The 16,996-nt window shown below is 35.3% G+C and overlaps 1 protein-coding gene across 5 annotated transcripts in view; it reads left to right on the top strand.

Moving 5' to 3' along the window:
* LOC149795715 (G protein-coupled receptor kinase 5-like) overlaps nucleotides 1–16,996 on the top strand; it is a 96,613-nt gene that overhangs the window by 16,565 nt on the left and 63,052 nt on the right. For all 5 annotated transcript variants that reach the window (XR_016422392.1, XR_016422394.1, XR_016422393.1 and 2 more), the window contains exon 3: nucleotides 10,635–10,747. Coding sequence is in view for 2 of the 5 variants with exons in the window: in XM_089965607.1 (XP_089821733.1) it covers nucleotides 10,635–10,747 (113 nt within the window). In the remaining 3 variants the exon portion in view is untranslated. The remainder of the gene's footprint in view (nucleotides 1–10,634; nucleotides 10,748–16,996) is intronic.

The raw sequence follows: 16,996 nt of genomic DNA, 5'->3' as shown, positions 1-16,996 counted from the left end.
ACGGTTAAGTTGGCATAATTGTATGGGGTTTTAAGCTGATATTGCATCATTGATGAATGGAATTCATAAGGAGTTGCATTCTATATTTTGAAAAATGTCTCCATCATTGTACATATCAGGTTGTCTCTGTCATATGATGCACCATGTTGCAGGAAAAGCTGCTGATAAATTAGAAGAACTCCTGAAGTATCAAGTTGGCACTGCACTCTACCTGCCAATGTACTTCATATGGATAGAGTTGATTTTTTCATCTTATTTCCCAGCTAAAAGACCCAATAACTGTAAGATATAAATTTCCTCTTCTTTATCAGGTTATGAAAGGAATATTGGTTCTTGAAATTTCCAGAGGGATAAATAAATCATTTTGTACATATATGCTCATTGAATTTTCATCATGTTATATGTGGATTACACTTTTTCCTCGCCAGGGGTTGGCATGTATGCCAGAACTGTCACAAATCATTTAAAAGGGGTGCAGATTTGTGGCCTTTTTCCATCAAAGCTCAAGCATAAATGATTTGCTAATGAGTAAGCAGCAGTTACTACTTGACCTAGGGACCCCGAGTGGCCGAGTGGTCTAAAGCGCTCACCGTTACGGATCACTGCCATCTCACCTCTGTCTGCGTGAGTTCGAGTCTCGGATTCGGCCAATGTGGTTATGTGAGAAAGCTTGCCAGTAGCTTCTCGTGGGTCGGTGGTTCTTTCCATGTATAGCCTATCTTGTACTGAAAAATGGCGTTAAACCATACAACAACAACAACAACTACTTGACTTAGGTGCAAGATGACATAAGCTCAAGATGAAAGTTCCGACTAGATGGAATAGCACTCATGATATGCTTGAATGACTGCTTGAGCAGACACCTGCTATTATGGCTATTATCAGTGACCCAAACATTAGCAAATCAACAGCTGCAAAACTGAAAAATGATGTCTATACATTTGATGAACAAGCACTGGTTGAAAAATTTGAGGAAGTTCTCTCACAGTTCCTGAATGCAACAGTGTTTGTGGAGACAAATCACCAACCCTTCATAAAGTTATCCCAATACTCGTAAATTTGCCAAATGTGTAGACATGAATGTTAATGATCTACCTCCAGTTGCCTAACTTGAAGATGTAATGAGACAAGAACTTTACAAGATAACACAGGACAACGATCTAGCTTTGTTGTGCTGTTTATTGAATCATACTATGAAGGATCTTGAGTTTCTACCTGACAGTGAGCGAGCAGATGGACATGCTCTGCTTTTGAAGGTTGCTCTTGATATGGCTGATGTCAAAGTGGAGCAAGGGACTAGTGATGAACAGCCTTCAGACACATTGCCACCTTTACCAATAGTACCATTACTACTAAATGTCATAGATGACGATAAAACTGTGGTTACACCTAGTCACCAAACAATAAAGCAAAGGTCAATGTTGACCTCGATGATTGGTTGCAAGATGTTGTTCGCCTTGTTGAAAGTCAACAGCCAGTAACAGATGTCATCCACCAGGGTTTCCAAATAACTTGTTGCTGCTCCATCTGATACCAATCACACAATGTTATGGTGGTGGAAACAAAACTGCCAGTTCTGCCCCCATCTTAGCTTACTAGCTCAGGAGTACCTAAGTATTCTGGCATCATCTGTATCCAGTGAGAGGGTATTTTTTAGTCTGGCTGGACATTTTGTCTGCAAGAAATGGGCTCGTTTAAGCTGTGACAATGTGGATTTGATAATATTATTAACAAAAACATTGACAGTTGGTAGTGTCGGTGTAACAAACACAAGAATATGCAGTATTCTGAAAAATGTTTTATGCGTTCAGTATTACTCAAACATTTCATTTGTATATTATTGTACCTTGTGTTTAACTTGTGATATGGATAACATTTTGATCTAGTCTTAAGCATTCTAGTCTTAGATATTTAAAATCATTATGGTGTTTTATTTTTTCAGTTTCAATGTAAAATGTGAATGATTGGTTCATTGTTAGTGCAATAATCAGTATTCTGAAAAATGACGTGATGTGTACTAGTCAAACCTTCAGTTTTGTTTAATGTGGATACCATTTTAGTCAAGTTTTAAGAAGTTTAGCTTTAGATGTTCTATCGTTACATAATTTCATAATTTTGCTGATAAATTGTTTAGTTAATAAATTTGAAGTTTTTTAATTGGTGATTAGTAAATAATGACAAGCAAGAAAAGCATGTCCTTCTATTTGTCTGGCCATTGTCTGTCATTATTTATTTTGCATGATAACTCTAAGAAATGGCCTCAAAATATTCTTGCTGCTACCTCCAAGCCCTCCACGCAAAATTTGTGGTAAATACTTTTTCCTCAGTATTCTTGTCAGACTCAGGCTTGTTAGCACAACTATACAAAAACCATTTCATTTTGAGAAATTGAATTTGTTTAGTTTTAGAAAAAATATTTTGATGATTTCTACAATATTTTTTAGCACTTTTTCTTTGTGGTTGGACATGTGTTTCAGGGCAAAAATTATACTTATACATTGTACCAAAATTACACAGATAAGATTTTATAAGCTTATTTATTTATGCATTCGGAAGATCTGGATAGATTTCCATGCCTTTGTAGGAATATATGATAATGTGCTTGAAGCACTTTTGTTTTGATGAGTGCAAAATTCTTCTCATCCTGTTATATATGGTCATTATTCTCATCATTCTGAAAGTAAGTTGCGGATCTTGAAATTTGCACACAGTATGACGGGTGATGCTTTTTTTTAATTGGGACACCATTTTCAATACACAACTCTTCTTTGCAGCTGAAGATTAATGCCACCGGATTGCAAACAAGCCTGATTCTTCACAGAATTGGATGACATTTTCAAATGTCACAAATCATACTTCATTGGGGTTGTTAATGAATTAATGATGATCAAACATGTTGGCATTTTGTTTTTTGGGTGGTGTTGCATAGCTTAGAACTAGAACTTGGATAATGAATTAATATAACAAATATACACTGTAAATATATACATGTAGAATATACATACATGTGCAGTGAGGAAATATTTTTCATTATTAAATTTCTTAAGGCAGACTGAATATTCTATTATGTCCTGCTCTTACCTTTATGTCTAAAAAGTCTTGCTCCTTCTCATTCTATGAATTCGGCATTGTTTTGAAACCTTTGTCATGATAAATGAGTGTAATGTAATTTATGACGGTCCGTAGAGTTTGAATTCAAATTAACTTTCAGAAGAGGCTGAATTTCAGGCCAGCAAGTACTGAAATCTGCAAAATTCCTTCTCGTTTATGAAAAGAATACTAGTTGACTTTTACAAAAAAAAAACATTTTTGTTTTTCTGCTGCCTGGCAGGTTGTGGTTTTAATGCACATTATTTTATGGATCAGTTTTTGTCATTTAGCTCACATATCAACTAGCCTGTCTGGTTCATACTTTGTGGACTGGTTCATGTACTCGACTGTATTGTAAGCCTATCTGATTCATACTTTGTGGACTGGTGATTCATGTACTCGACTGTATTGTAAGCCTCTCTGGTTCATACTTTGTGGACTGGTGATTCATGTACTCGACTGTATTGTAAGCCTATCTGGTTCATACTTTGTGGACTGGCGATTCATGTACTCGACTGTATTGTAGGCCTCTCTGGTTCATACTTTGTGGACTGGTGATTCATGTACTCGACTGTATTGTTAGCCTATCTGGTTTATACTTTGTGGACTGGTGATTCATGTACTCGACTGTATTGTAAGCCTATCTGGTTCATACTTTGTGGACTGGTGGTTCATATACTTGACTGTATTGTAAGCCTATCTGGTTCATACTTTGTGGACTGGTGGTTCATGTACTCGACTGTATTGTAAGCTATCCTGAGCAAGATATCCATAGCAGCCTTGCTTTCATGACTGTTAAAGGGGGAATGGGTCTTGATCCTTAGTAAATGGTGGTGTATTGAGTTTATATGTTTACTAGTGCTGTTCTTATTGATCAGAAACAGTATAGTGGTGGATGACAACTAATGGATGCTTACTTTTACCTGAGGTGCTTTAGGTTAAGAGGTTAGGGTAACAGTTATTGATATTTGGTATTGATCAGTACAATTGAAAATGATATTTGTTTCTTTATACATGTATTAGTGGCAATAATTAATTGCTTTGTCTAGGGATTCATCAGTTTTCATTTGGTGAGGTGTTGTAGATGCAATAAAAGTTTCAATGTTATCATGTGTATTATCTGTCCAGTTTTTTGAAATAGTCAGGGAAGGGAACAGAGTATCATTTTATATCTAGTCTTCATAAAGATCTTCCATTAAATACATTTTTCAGGATGTGATGGTAAAAGTTGTTATTTGCAAGATAGGGCTTTTCAAGAAGGTTATTTACACATGTTTGTGAAAACAAGGAAAACCCACTTGATTCATGTATGTACTCTGAACAGGAATGGACCTGGAAACATGCACTGACTGAGCATCCTATTTATTGTTATCCTTGCCTTTTTAAAGAAGCATGGGGATATAGTGATACATTCCATGCACCATGGTTATAATTACATGCATAATATCCTTAAACTCCTGCTCGTGACATTTAATTAAGCTAGACATGAAACGTTGGGTCAAATGTAATCCAGTGGATGTTGATTGTGCTGACACTCTTGGAATTTTGAGCACATCTTTGGAGGTGGGTATCCAAGTAAAGGTCAGGAGTGATTTTACATAAATTTTAACTAACTCCCAAGTTGTATGCCTCACATGTATGTGAATTGGGCATGAGTATCAGTACATAATAGACTGGAACCCAAGAGTGCCATTTGTGTCCATTCATACTACAAGAACTTGACTTTTGGTCTTAACTTTATATCACAACCTAAGTTAAAACATCAGTTAAGTAAAATGTAATGATTTAATTAAATTGCTTGATGTTTATTTGACAAATAATGAACTTTGTTTACTTTTCTTCTCTGATTGCACCTTAAATTCATATGCAGATAATGAAAGTTATCAAAAAAGATGTGTAAATAGTACATCCTGTAATTCTCATGTAATTAGTGGATGATGACATTGCTTGGGGCTTCCTCCTGTCACTGTTGCCAGATTCCCTCCTATCCTCCTCTTATGTCACACAAGTAGTCTCATTCCTTTATAGAAAGATGAGCTACTGAGGCTAGGTCAGTGACCTGTGTGAAATAGACTTGGTCCTAGTTCTGCTGGTCTGTTTTCTAAACATCACAGTATGGGCAGATGAATTCTAATTATATGACCACTGTGTATTAGATATTAAAATTAATTTACTCCCCAACCATGTATGCCATATTTCAAAATTAGTGCAAAGATTTTGGAACTTCTTGGTATTCTCCCTTAAAATGTGATTGATTTACTTTGTTACATAAATAAGAACTCCCATGTTGATTTTAATCAAATCTGCAGTTTTTCAGTGCATACTTTTGTAACTTTTGTTTGGAGCAAATATTAAAAGTGTGCATAAATGTTATGACGGCACCAAAGAAAGCATGAGGCTTCATAACAACCTGATTCTTGCGAAACTGGCCAACAAAAAGTAGGTAATGTATTCAGTTCCGATAAAGAAAACAGAATGCTCAAGAGACAGAGTCAAAGTAATGAAAGGTGAACATGTAGTTAAGAGTGACAAATTGGAAAAAGATTGTTTTTAGTTCAAGAAGATGACTTCCAGTGACAAGTCTAGAGGATGCATGCTTGGCACTGCCATCTTACGTCTTTCATTGTGGGTTTTAGTCTCAGGTTTGGCCAGTGTGGTTATGTGAGAAAGCATGCCAATAGCGTCCCATTGGCCAGTGTGGTTACGTGAGAAAGCATGCCAATAGCGTCCCATTGGCCAGTGTGGTTATGTGAGAAAGCATGCCAATAGCGTCCCATTGGCCAGTGTGGTTACGTGAGAAAGCATGCCAATAGCGTCCCATTGGCCAGTGTGGTTACGTGAGAAAGCATGCCAATAGCGTCCCATTGGCCAGTGTGGTTATGTGAGAAAGCATGCCAATAGCGTCCCATTGGCCAGTGGGTCTTATCAGGTTTTTCCTGGGTTCTTCCTCCATCTGTTCTGCTGGCCACCAAGTAAAGTCTATTGTGTGTTGAAAAATAGGATTAAACCCACAACAGCACTTTGCACTGGAGAAATTTGTTTAAGAAAAGTGTGGAAGATGCTGTGTTGCCACCATGTATAGCCTATTGTGTGTTGAAAAATGGGATTAAACCCACAACAACACTTAGCAGTGGAGAAATTTGTTTAGGAAAAGTGTGGTATATGCTGTGTTGCCACCATGTATAGCCTATTGTGTGTTGAAAAATGGGATTAAAACCACAACACTGATATGGGTTGGAGAAATTTGTTTAAGAAAAGTGTGGAATATTTGAGTTGCCACCATGTATAACCTATTGTGTGTTGAAAAATGGGATTAAAAGAACAACAATTAGTGGTGGAGAAATTTGTTTAAGTAAAGTGAAATATTCTGTGTTGTCACCATGTATATCATGTGTTGAAAATGGGATTAAATCCATAACAACAATTAGTGGTGGAGAAATTTGTTTAAGTAAAGTGAAATATGCTGTGTTGCCACCATTTATAGCACAGGGGTTGGTAACCTGTTTTACATAGGTTGCAACTTTTTTCAGATTAATTACAAAATGAATGAGAGCATGCCACCAGTAAGAGAGTAACACTGTTAAAATTGAGATTTTTTGTGGCACGTGTGCCATAGGTTGCCAACCCCTTGCCTATCGTGTGTTGAAAAATGGGATTGACAACAATTAGCAGTGGAGAAATTTGGTTAAGTAAAGTGTGAAATGTGCTGTGTTGCTTAAACATGAAATGAAAACAAGTGAATTGGAATATGATTGTTTTTTCTTCCAGTGACTCGGTAAATTGATTTATTTTAAAATGGAATATTGCAGTAAAATAATTTAAATATACAAAATACATATTTCGTTATAGCCTCACAATACGTGAATGGCAAGGTTAAGCTATTAAGCATTGTTATAATTTTCACATTGCAAACAGTCACACTTTTGTTCTCAGTTGCTTTAGATTTTCATTGTATAAAAATGCTGCATGTTTGACGATGAATGAGTATTAGCAGTCTGGTGATATTTATATTGGTGACTCAGTAATACATGCATAATGCCCTATTTATTGCAAGCCAAAATATATCTTATTATTGGAAATCCTATGTTTAGGGCTGAGATTCCAGCTTTTTTCATGTAGTGAGTCAATGGCTTCAAGTTTCAAATTCTTATTAAGGATTCTGTATTGGAATCGTATGTAATAGTAATAGCAGATTAATTTTCCTGTGAATCCATAACAGTTATATATAAAAAGCTTGTCAGCAAACTATAGACTGGTCTAGGTTATTTCTGATCACAAAGCAAGCTATTTATGCATCTTCAGAGAGCAGAATTAGTCTGTCTTGTAGAACTACTGGTGTGTTTTAAGACCTCACTGCATAAATACATTTGTTTTAAAATGATATCCAAAAATTATGAGTAAAAAAAAATTATTCTGCAAATAAACAATTGGTACCCATAAACAAAATAGCGTCAGAGGTTGTAGAGGAAATAAGGTATCCGATTGACATGTGTCTATGGACAAGTCTTGTATAGAAGAGTCAGAGTGGTTCATTAGTTAGCATGTTGAGCCAAAATGGTGCTGGTTCCAATCCTACCATTAGCTTAGCCTGGGTCGGTTACCAAGGTTTGCCCTTGGGCAAGGCACTTTAGTGCACTGCCATCAAACTCTGAAGCAAACCAACCCAGAGCCTGCTCAAGAGGCTCAGACCTCGGGCATTGGGTTAGAGTGGGGAAGTTCAGGGATAGAAAAGTGTTTTACACCCCCAGTAATAAAGTTATCAGCAGTGTCATTAAACGGAGTCAAAACAACAAAGAGCTAAATTAAAATTAAATTGAATAGGTGCTAAATAGTGCAAGCTTTTGAAATGACCCTTAAACCTACATGTTTGGTCCTGAGTTGGCTTTATCTGTTGAATTAAATGCAGATGAACACTTTTTTTGCTAAGAAGTTAAGTGTGCAAGTAAATAAATCATTTGAGTTTGAAACCATGGCTCTCTGAAGGTGGAATTTTAATGTGACCTGTCAAACAAAATTGTGTAAAACTGCATAAAGAACTCCCAAGTTCTTGCATGGCTTATTTGATACAGTGCATTGTCTTTTATAACACCCAGCAAATAAGGCTGAGTCATACCAAAGACTTACATGGTACTAGCAGTTGTCTCACTTGGCTCTCAGTTTTAAGCAGTTAGTGTTAGGACTGGTTGATAATGTTGACTGGGTGGAACATAATACTACATGTCTGCGGCATGATGCCTTAGTGCTCGACATACATAGCTATGAACTGCAGCACTGCAGACAACATAGTGATGTGACTTGATTTGTTAAAGCTACGTTAAAAAACCCAAATCACATGCATACATCTAAAAGTGAATGCTTTGGTCTGAAATCTGGAAGAGATCTAAACTTTGAAAATTGTTTTTCCATGTCTTGAAAATGTCTGGACAAATTGAAAAAGGACTAAAAAGTTTGGAAAAAGTCTTAAATTTTTGTTATTACAGAAACTGGTAATGTGAATGATCTTTTGTGTTTGGGGGAAGTTTTAGTATACATATTAACTCTTCAGGAGTTACTATAGAACGCAACCTCACAAGGTACATATGGCTGATAAATACACAGGAGTTGTCTGTACCATCATTTTCTTCGGTCTTTGTGCCAGCACGTTAAGAATTAATGTTGTTTAAAATTAATTTTAATATGTTTTGTGTTGTGCTATTCACCTGATTTGTTATATGTCTGTATTACTCTAATATTGTTTAAAGAATGGATATTGTATTTATAACCCTTTGTAAGAAGAAGCATGACTTTAAAGCCTGAAAGGGCCTTTCAAATAAGGCCAAAGCATCATGTCAGCTGTGCAGGACACGATATTTCCAGCATGGGGCTTTCAGTGCTTAAAAACCATATGAAATCATCAAAACACATTTAAGCTTCATCAACATCAACATCAGATTCCAATATATCCATTATTTCAATGTTTTCGATGAAAACCTATTTCCCCATGGCTGTCTCAGAAAGGATTTTGAGAATGTGGTAAACAGTATTTTCAGTTGACTTCTGGTTGATAATGAAATTCATTATTTCTGATATTCTGTTTTCATGAGCTGAGACTGCATGTTGTCAGTGAACTCAACTTTAATTTGTATCTTACTTTTTCTTCACTCTTCACCAGCCTTTGCATCCCTTATTTATTGTCACCACTTTGGAAAAATTAACATCTTGTAGCCCATAAAAATCAGCAGGAGAGCTGCTTTTGTACTGTAGGGATATCACTTCATTTGTGAGCATTCATCTTTACGAACCTAAAGTGACTTTTTTCCAACCATTTGCATTTACAAGAAACAATGCAGCAGAACTCATGCTCAAGAGTCGAGATATTAATGTGATCAGATGGTGTTTTGTATGATCCACATATAAAATGTCACGCTTGTTCCTGAGACTAAAATAAATATACTGACCCTGCATATACACACAGATGGTGATGTCATTGTTATCTTCTGAACAGTACTTGGTAAAATAATTTTTTTTATCTTTAGCAGTTGATTTCTTCAGTTTTAATTATCAGTCTTTAATGCTGTAATTGGATATAATAGGAAATCACACATTATCTCTGTATGAAGAAGCAGCCAATGAGATCATTGATAATACAATTATTTTCAATATAAAGAAACAGAGGAAGCAAATTCCTCCAGAAGAGAATGAATTCAGTAAGTATTGGAACAGAATGATTTTGTTCCACTTTCGTTTAAGTGTGAATGCAGTTTTATTGTTGTTGTTGTAGGGTTTCAGAGCGTAACGGTGAGCGCTTTAGACCACTCGGCCACTCGGGGCCCCTCAGTTTTATTGTACAAAATTTGTTGGATGTAGTAGTTCCACATATCACTAATGTTTTTAAGATACAATAGTTGTAGAAAAAGTATTGCAATAACTTCTACCTTATTCTGCATATAGTATTCATAAAGTTGACCTGTCATTGGCATTATCTTAATGCTATCTAAAATTGGATTTGGAAACATAAAAAACTGTCTGTTAATTTATAGGAGTAACATGTGTAGTTAAGACCACCACCCCCCTTTTTTTTTTCAATGAAACTTTATAGTGCTTGCTGGCAGGGGTTATATAAAGTAAACCACACCCACTTTCTTGACACTACATTGACTCTGTAGTGATCAGCAAATGCAAATCCCTGAGAAAGTATGGCAGATTTTTTCCCCCCAAAAAATTTATAGACCCAGACTCCATTCCCAATCAAATAAGAAAAATCCCAGTCCATCAGGGAGATTTGCTTACATGAACTGATTCATGTGAAGACTCCTTAACCATTTTCCCAGGGCTAAAAGTGATAACAGAGTAGAAACAGAAGCCTGTTTATAAAAGATTAGTGTTGGTTCTCTAGAATGGTTTTCAAGTTGATGGAGATCAGACTTAAGTCCAGGTCACCTGTTATTCATCTACATTGACTTGGAATTTATATGCATTTAAATTTTACTTTATTCTCATGATAAAAATTAAAATTTTCTTTGCAGCTGATTTTTTCTTATATATTTTCCCTCTTTTTTTTCCAGCTATGACATATAAATTTATTGTGGAGCAGCAACCAATAGGCAAATTGTTGTTTCGCATGTTTTGTAGTAGACGAGAAGACTTAAAAATGGCAATCAGTTTTCTGGACCAAATAGTGAGTATGCTTTTTTATTATTATTATAATAACAATAATAAATAATTCATTTATTTTTCCATAGTTGCCATTAGTATGACCCATAATAACAGTTTTTATCTTTACTAAGTGATCTTTTTAATGTGTCAGTGTATAAAATTCCACCTTGCTGATTGTAGTAAAATAAATGTTTTGTGTATCCAAATTAGCAGTGGAAAATGACAAATTTTCTACTTAAATGTTAGTTTTTACTGTGTTAAGTTTCAGTATTGTACCCTCAGTATAATGTTGATTTTATTGAATACATACATAAGAAATACAATCTAAAAATGAATCTTACACATTAACATCAAAGCAGAGCCCTTTCTGCAGGTGGTGATCAGCTTGAATACAAATTGTAGACACGTGCATAGTTATTTCAGTACCTTTTAATGTAGTGCTGTTGAGGTGATCTTGAAATTAATTGACCTTACGCCAGATGGTAGATCACTCCACCTACCAAAACATGTGACATGACCACCTGTTAACCTCTGACAAACATGTAGTATTTGGCAAAGAAATGTGTCTCAGTTTAGGTCATATGTTTATTAAAAATGATTTGTATTATTCTTAAAAATGTACAATTAAAAAGTTGCATCTATTACACTGCAGTAGATAATATTTATATTTGTTGTTCAAGTTTGTAAGGCAATAACCTATGTTTTATTTCAGTAAATAATAAATCAATTTCAATGCTGCTCGAGAACTTATTCATGTAAATGGAAATTCGATGCAGAAGATGCTAATGTATTTAGTATTATAATATTATCCTAATTAATTTTATCTGGCTTATGTTTGCGCTGCCCTGGAAATAAATGAATTAAAACTTAATAACACAGTCATAAATTGTTGCTGTTTAGAAGTATACAGCTGTACATAAGAATTTTCAAGTTCTACTGTGTTCGTCAGACGGAAGTTTGATCAGTGATGTCTGTTGATATAAACATGTAAATGCATGCTTTATATATCAGATGATATTTATCTGAAACCATTGTTTTAGTATTTCTTTATCATTACATTTTTGTATCCCCACCCCTAATTCAGCTGAATGAGAAAGTATAGAGTCAATCAAGAGTCTGAAAGATCAAGACGATAAATTATTATTTTTTGGGACAATCAAACATTAAAATGTAAAAGTTCAAACTTTAAAATAATAAAGCCTATGGTTCATTCTTTCATATACAAGGAAAATAATATGCATCAAAACCTGAAAGTTAGGGGGTTCTCCCCCCATACTCTAGGAACGTTTATTTTTTTATACATATTTTCAATTTCAATTGTTTTTCTTTTATCTTCAAGCAATCGATGGGACATGCTTTCTACATATGTTTATGCAAACAAACATGTTGTAATTGCCATCAATTGTTTCCATAATCAGCTGATTGTATACGTGACCACAAAAGGTCTTTATCCATCGCAGTTTTGTTTATGTTTCTGGAAGTGAATAAACTAATTTCTCCATTTAGATGATCGGGGTATCGACTGTCAGAATTACAAGGCTCCCACTGGCTTCTTTTCACCCTTATCGATGGAGAAATCAGTAATCGTTGCAAAATTTGTACATACTTATCATACTCAAGTCATAAGCAGCTTGTTGGAGGAAAATGGTGGACAAAAGCAATGCCTGGAGTTGTGTTTAATTTACGCTCACTGATTGGTTAATTGATCAGCATGATTGACAAGTAACGATAAGTCAGGTGATCATGATGTGACATTTTACTAGAGTCTGTCCTAGTACTATGAACTTTCAGAGAGATTGGACATTAAAGGAGACCAGAACCAATGGAAATATAGAATAATAATAGCAGCACTATAGAAGAAAACCTTATTCTGAAGTATCATCTGCAACCGTAATGCCAGTATTTAAATATTGGCATATCTTCTAGGAGCTGAATTTCTGTGACCTCGTATGCAAAATTTCAGTGCCTCTTTGGTTACTTTCAAGATGTAACATCATAGTAGTGACTCCAGTATCCCAACTGGGAGTTGCCAGAGTAAAAGACAATGCCGTTTTGTGTTGCTTATGGGTGTAGCACATTTTTTTTCTTCTTCAAAAGATAAAGGAATAAAGAAAGTATGGATACATTATTACAAGCGAGTCGATTTCCGAGCAACACCATACAGCACTATGTGCTCAATACATTTCTCAAAGGAATGTTGCGAGAGGGATCCTGAACAAAATGGCAGCTCTAGGATACACAAATGCTAGGCCTAGACTAAAAGTTAGCGCTGTTCCAGACATACCGTTGGATATTTTAAATCCTGGGAAAGTGTTAAACGTGTAAGTTATGAAAATAGGCAGAAGGCTGAGTAAGTGACCACAAAATGCAACAATCAATTCACAGGTCTTTTATCTGCACCAGCAGTGCTAAAACAATCTGATAGCCCATAACCCGGGGCTCCTCTGATTTTAGTTTGGGCCCATCCTGTATTCAAAGTGAGCTGCCCATGGTGCTTGTGGAAACAACATGTTTGCCTGAGGCAACTTTGATCGTGCTGATGAAATGAGTAAATGTATTTTCAAGATGTTGACATACATGCCTTAACAGAGCACAATCTAAATCAAATCACCACTGTCCTAGGTGAAATTGAGATTTGATTTTAATGAAATGGAAGCTTTGCTAAAAAAATGATACTAAGTCTGGCATGTTTCGAGAAAACACAATTTTATGTAATCTTCAACAAAAAATTTAATTTAAAAAATCATTCTGCCTGTTACATGTAGTATATATAAACGGTAATCTGTAATGATTGGAGCTGATATAAAACTATCCCTTGGGCAGTTTAAATAGCAGCGATTAAAAGAAAAGAGGTCATGTATAAAATCAAAGTTTCACATTAACTGGCTGACAATAGAAATTGTTGGGAAGCGACTATTGACCCCACCCCCTTGCCCCAATGTGCAAGCGCCTACGGGACGCATCATTTCTCCCTGTGATATGCCTTATTATCCCCCAGGACAAGCCCCTTTTTTCATATTCTGGTCAGCTGAAGCAAAACTGCAAAATACCTGAAGTTTTGATTTAAGTATACAAGCAATAAAACCACTGTGACTAATTAACAGATAATCCTTATCCTTGCATTTATCGTGTGAAAGGGACTGCCCTTTGTACATAGTTCAACGAATCCATGTTTGACAGAGTGCGCATCTTAGCACCAGCAATTGATTGGCAAATAAACTATGCTGTGAGGCGCCATACAGAAAAAGTCTGGTCCAGTGAGAAAGTTGCAGTTGAGATTTCAATATTTTATGTCGAGAAATCCAATCTCATGTGTTGAATCAAATTGCATGTCCTTAAAGTTCCGTTTTCAAGATCAAGATCTTATATTTTATATGTTGAATTATACAATTAAATGAATTTATTGCTTTGTGGTAAATTTTTAATTTTACATTGGGTACCATCACTTAATCCTTATCACATTTTTGCACATCACACAATGTATAATTATTTTAAAATTACATTGCTTTTTTTAAATTCCAAAATATGAAATAGGAGCACCTTCTTACTGTTGTACTTTTCTGCTGTCGTGTCTTAAACACATTGTTAACACATAGTTCAACAGATATAGTTATGGCCATATCTCGGAAGCAGATTCAACTTTTGAATGTGCAACCCAAATCTGGTCTCCTCCTGTCTGTCTCGCTCGCCATGTTTCTTTTTGTATTTGAAGACTGGCTAGTATTGCATCACGGGACCACGTGATCTGTTGTCTCATCAAAACTCGGAAAAACTCTGCACTTTATGGAATTGTGGTATCTTCTGCGCAATATAATCACTACCCACCTACGATATTTAATTTATAAACATTACAGTCTAATTACAATTTGTAAAGAATTGCATACATAAAATGAAAAGTTCTATATTTGGTCTCCTTTAAGTGACATACTTGCAACAGCTGTCTCTTAATGAACTGTTTAATAATGAAGAAGAGAAATTATTTTTTAGTTTCAATAATTGCAATTACCAACACATGGAAACAATTATAAATTCAACTAAAAATATGAGACCTTTGGGAAAATCTTTTGTTATTGTGATCTGCCACAAATTGGTCATACAGACTGTTTCTTATTGAAGGCCAATAATGAGCTCAGAAATTGTCATGTTGACAAACAATTGTCTCTGTCCAACCCAACAGGAATGTTTATTGGGTATTAAATTTGGTTACAGTGTACATTTACATATGAAGAGTTAACAATCAAGTTAGATATATCTATATAAAAAGAAAATTGACAGAATCCATTATCTTAGAGAAAATGATTTTAGTTGATCCTGAGTGACTTTTCACTTTATAAAAAAAAACTAACAAGGGTTGCTAGGGTTCATGTTAACTATTTTACATAGGATAATAGAATAATGGGACCTTGGCTGGTTTACATCGGGGTACTGAAGCTTTTGTATATGGGTCCCATTAGTGGGACAAGTACCAATGTTGGTGTACCAGGGGCTATTAAGATTTTTCAGTAACATTCTCTGCAGAAGAACTAAGTCAGGTATAGATTGTTTGCTTCAGGAGAGAACATATAAGCAGTATAATTGCTTGTTATCTGGTGGGGTTGGGGAGCTTCATGGTCTAGTTTCCTTACTTGAGTAAAAAGTAAACAAATTTTTAGAGGCTTGATAGTTAACACCACAATATACTGTTCTCATGAGATGTTCTTTCACTCTGGAGGTGTTATTTTGGGGCTTATCTGCAGTAGTTTTGCATGAAATGGAATACAAAGGGTGATTCATTTTTCAAGTTTAAACTTAAATAACATGCTCATTTCTTTGATCTTGTTTGCACTCAAGTTTTTTAAACAATTTACGTTGTCTGTATGGTTTTAGTATTGCTTCAGCTTGTCTTGGTGGTGTAAGCAATGTGGGAAACATGCAGAAGAGGTATTTCGGGTCCCTCACTTGAACACTCTGGTGTTCCATGTATAGTGGTAACCTTATACAAAGGTCCCTCACAATAATGCTGTTTAGTGTACCATATATAGGTGGCAACTTTATACAGAGGTCTCTCACTGTAATGCTGTTTAGTGTACCATGTATAGGTGTGTAGGTGGCAACTTTATACAGAGGTCCCTCACTTTAAGGTAGCTCAGTAAAATATGGTCACTCTTAACAGGTGAGTATTGTCATGGATTCCATGGCTTTATTTACTTAAGAGGTTCTCAGATTTGAACCTAGGATCCCAAGGGCAAGGGATTATATCTCTCACCTTTCTTTCAAATTAGGGGATACAGCATTTCAAAGGGACAAAAGAAAATCATAACACATGCACTAGAAGTGCTAAAATAAGTGAGATGATCTTATTACTTGACAGTTTAGCCACATTTTCCTTGGACACTTTATTATTCGAATAAATGATTTACTAAATGCCCAAGTAACTCGTCAAAAACGATGGCATGTGAGTATCTCATTGACCTGAAATGATCTGTACTATGGAATTTCCGTCCTGATCTTGTTTGCATTTAACTGTAACATGTACTAGTTACTATCCACATTTGATCTGAAAATATTTGTGTTTTCTTATTTAGTTTTCTTTTCAAATTAGTAAATCATTAATTAATTGCTGCAATGTGTATTTGGATCAGCTGGTGTCATTTATTATAAATTCACCCTCTTATTAATTTAGATCTTCCTTGCCATAGGTTTAACATCAATTTTGAAACAAAGTTGCACTCGTGGCAGTCAAAGATTAGGTTTCAACTCTGCTGATAATTACAAACCTTGAATGTTTTCATTGCCAGATACATTGTTTTGAAATGGATAATCACCGTCTTACACTTTTTATCACCTTTAGTGACTTTGGTCATTGTTGACTTGGATGGATAGCCACTAAATAAAAGTTACAAGCATATCTTTCGACTACTTTTCCTTACAAAAGGCATGGTTATAGACATTCACAGGATCAAGATTTGTTTTGGCTCATTTTCCTCGGCATAATACAGCTTACGGTGTATTAAGAGTGATGTAAAAACCAACCAGCCAACTAAGTAAGTCCGACATCTTTATGACTGCTTAAAAAAAATGATCACATGATGTTCAATTGAGGTTTTTAAAATTTGATGTCAGAGAGTTGTGATTCATTGGATGCATAGCCATAAGGCCAAGTAAGCTTATGGTATTTCTTCACAACTGAGATTTTCAATTTCTTGAAAAAATCTCTGAATATTAACAGTTTTGGCAGCATCGAGCCATAAACTTTTATTCAATGACTCTAATCTGCAGTCAGATATATCAT

This window comes from Sinohyriopsis cumingii, chromosome 7 (assembly GCF_028554795.1).
Source record: "Sinohyriopsis cumingii isolate HCF-2022 chromosome 7, ASM2855479v2, whole genome shotgun sequence".
In the NCBI taxonomy this organism is placed as follows: Eukaryota; Metazoa; Mollusca; class Bivalvia; order Unionida; family Unionidae; genus Sinohyriopsis; species Sinohyriopsis cumingii.
Note: the sequence above shows the minus strand (reverse complement) of the source record. Positions and strands in the feature narration are given on the sequence as shown.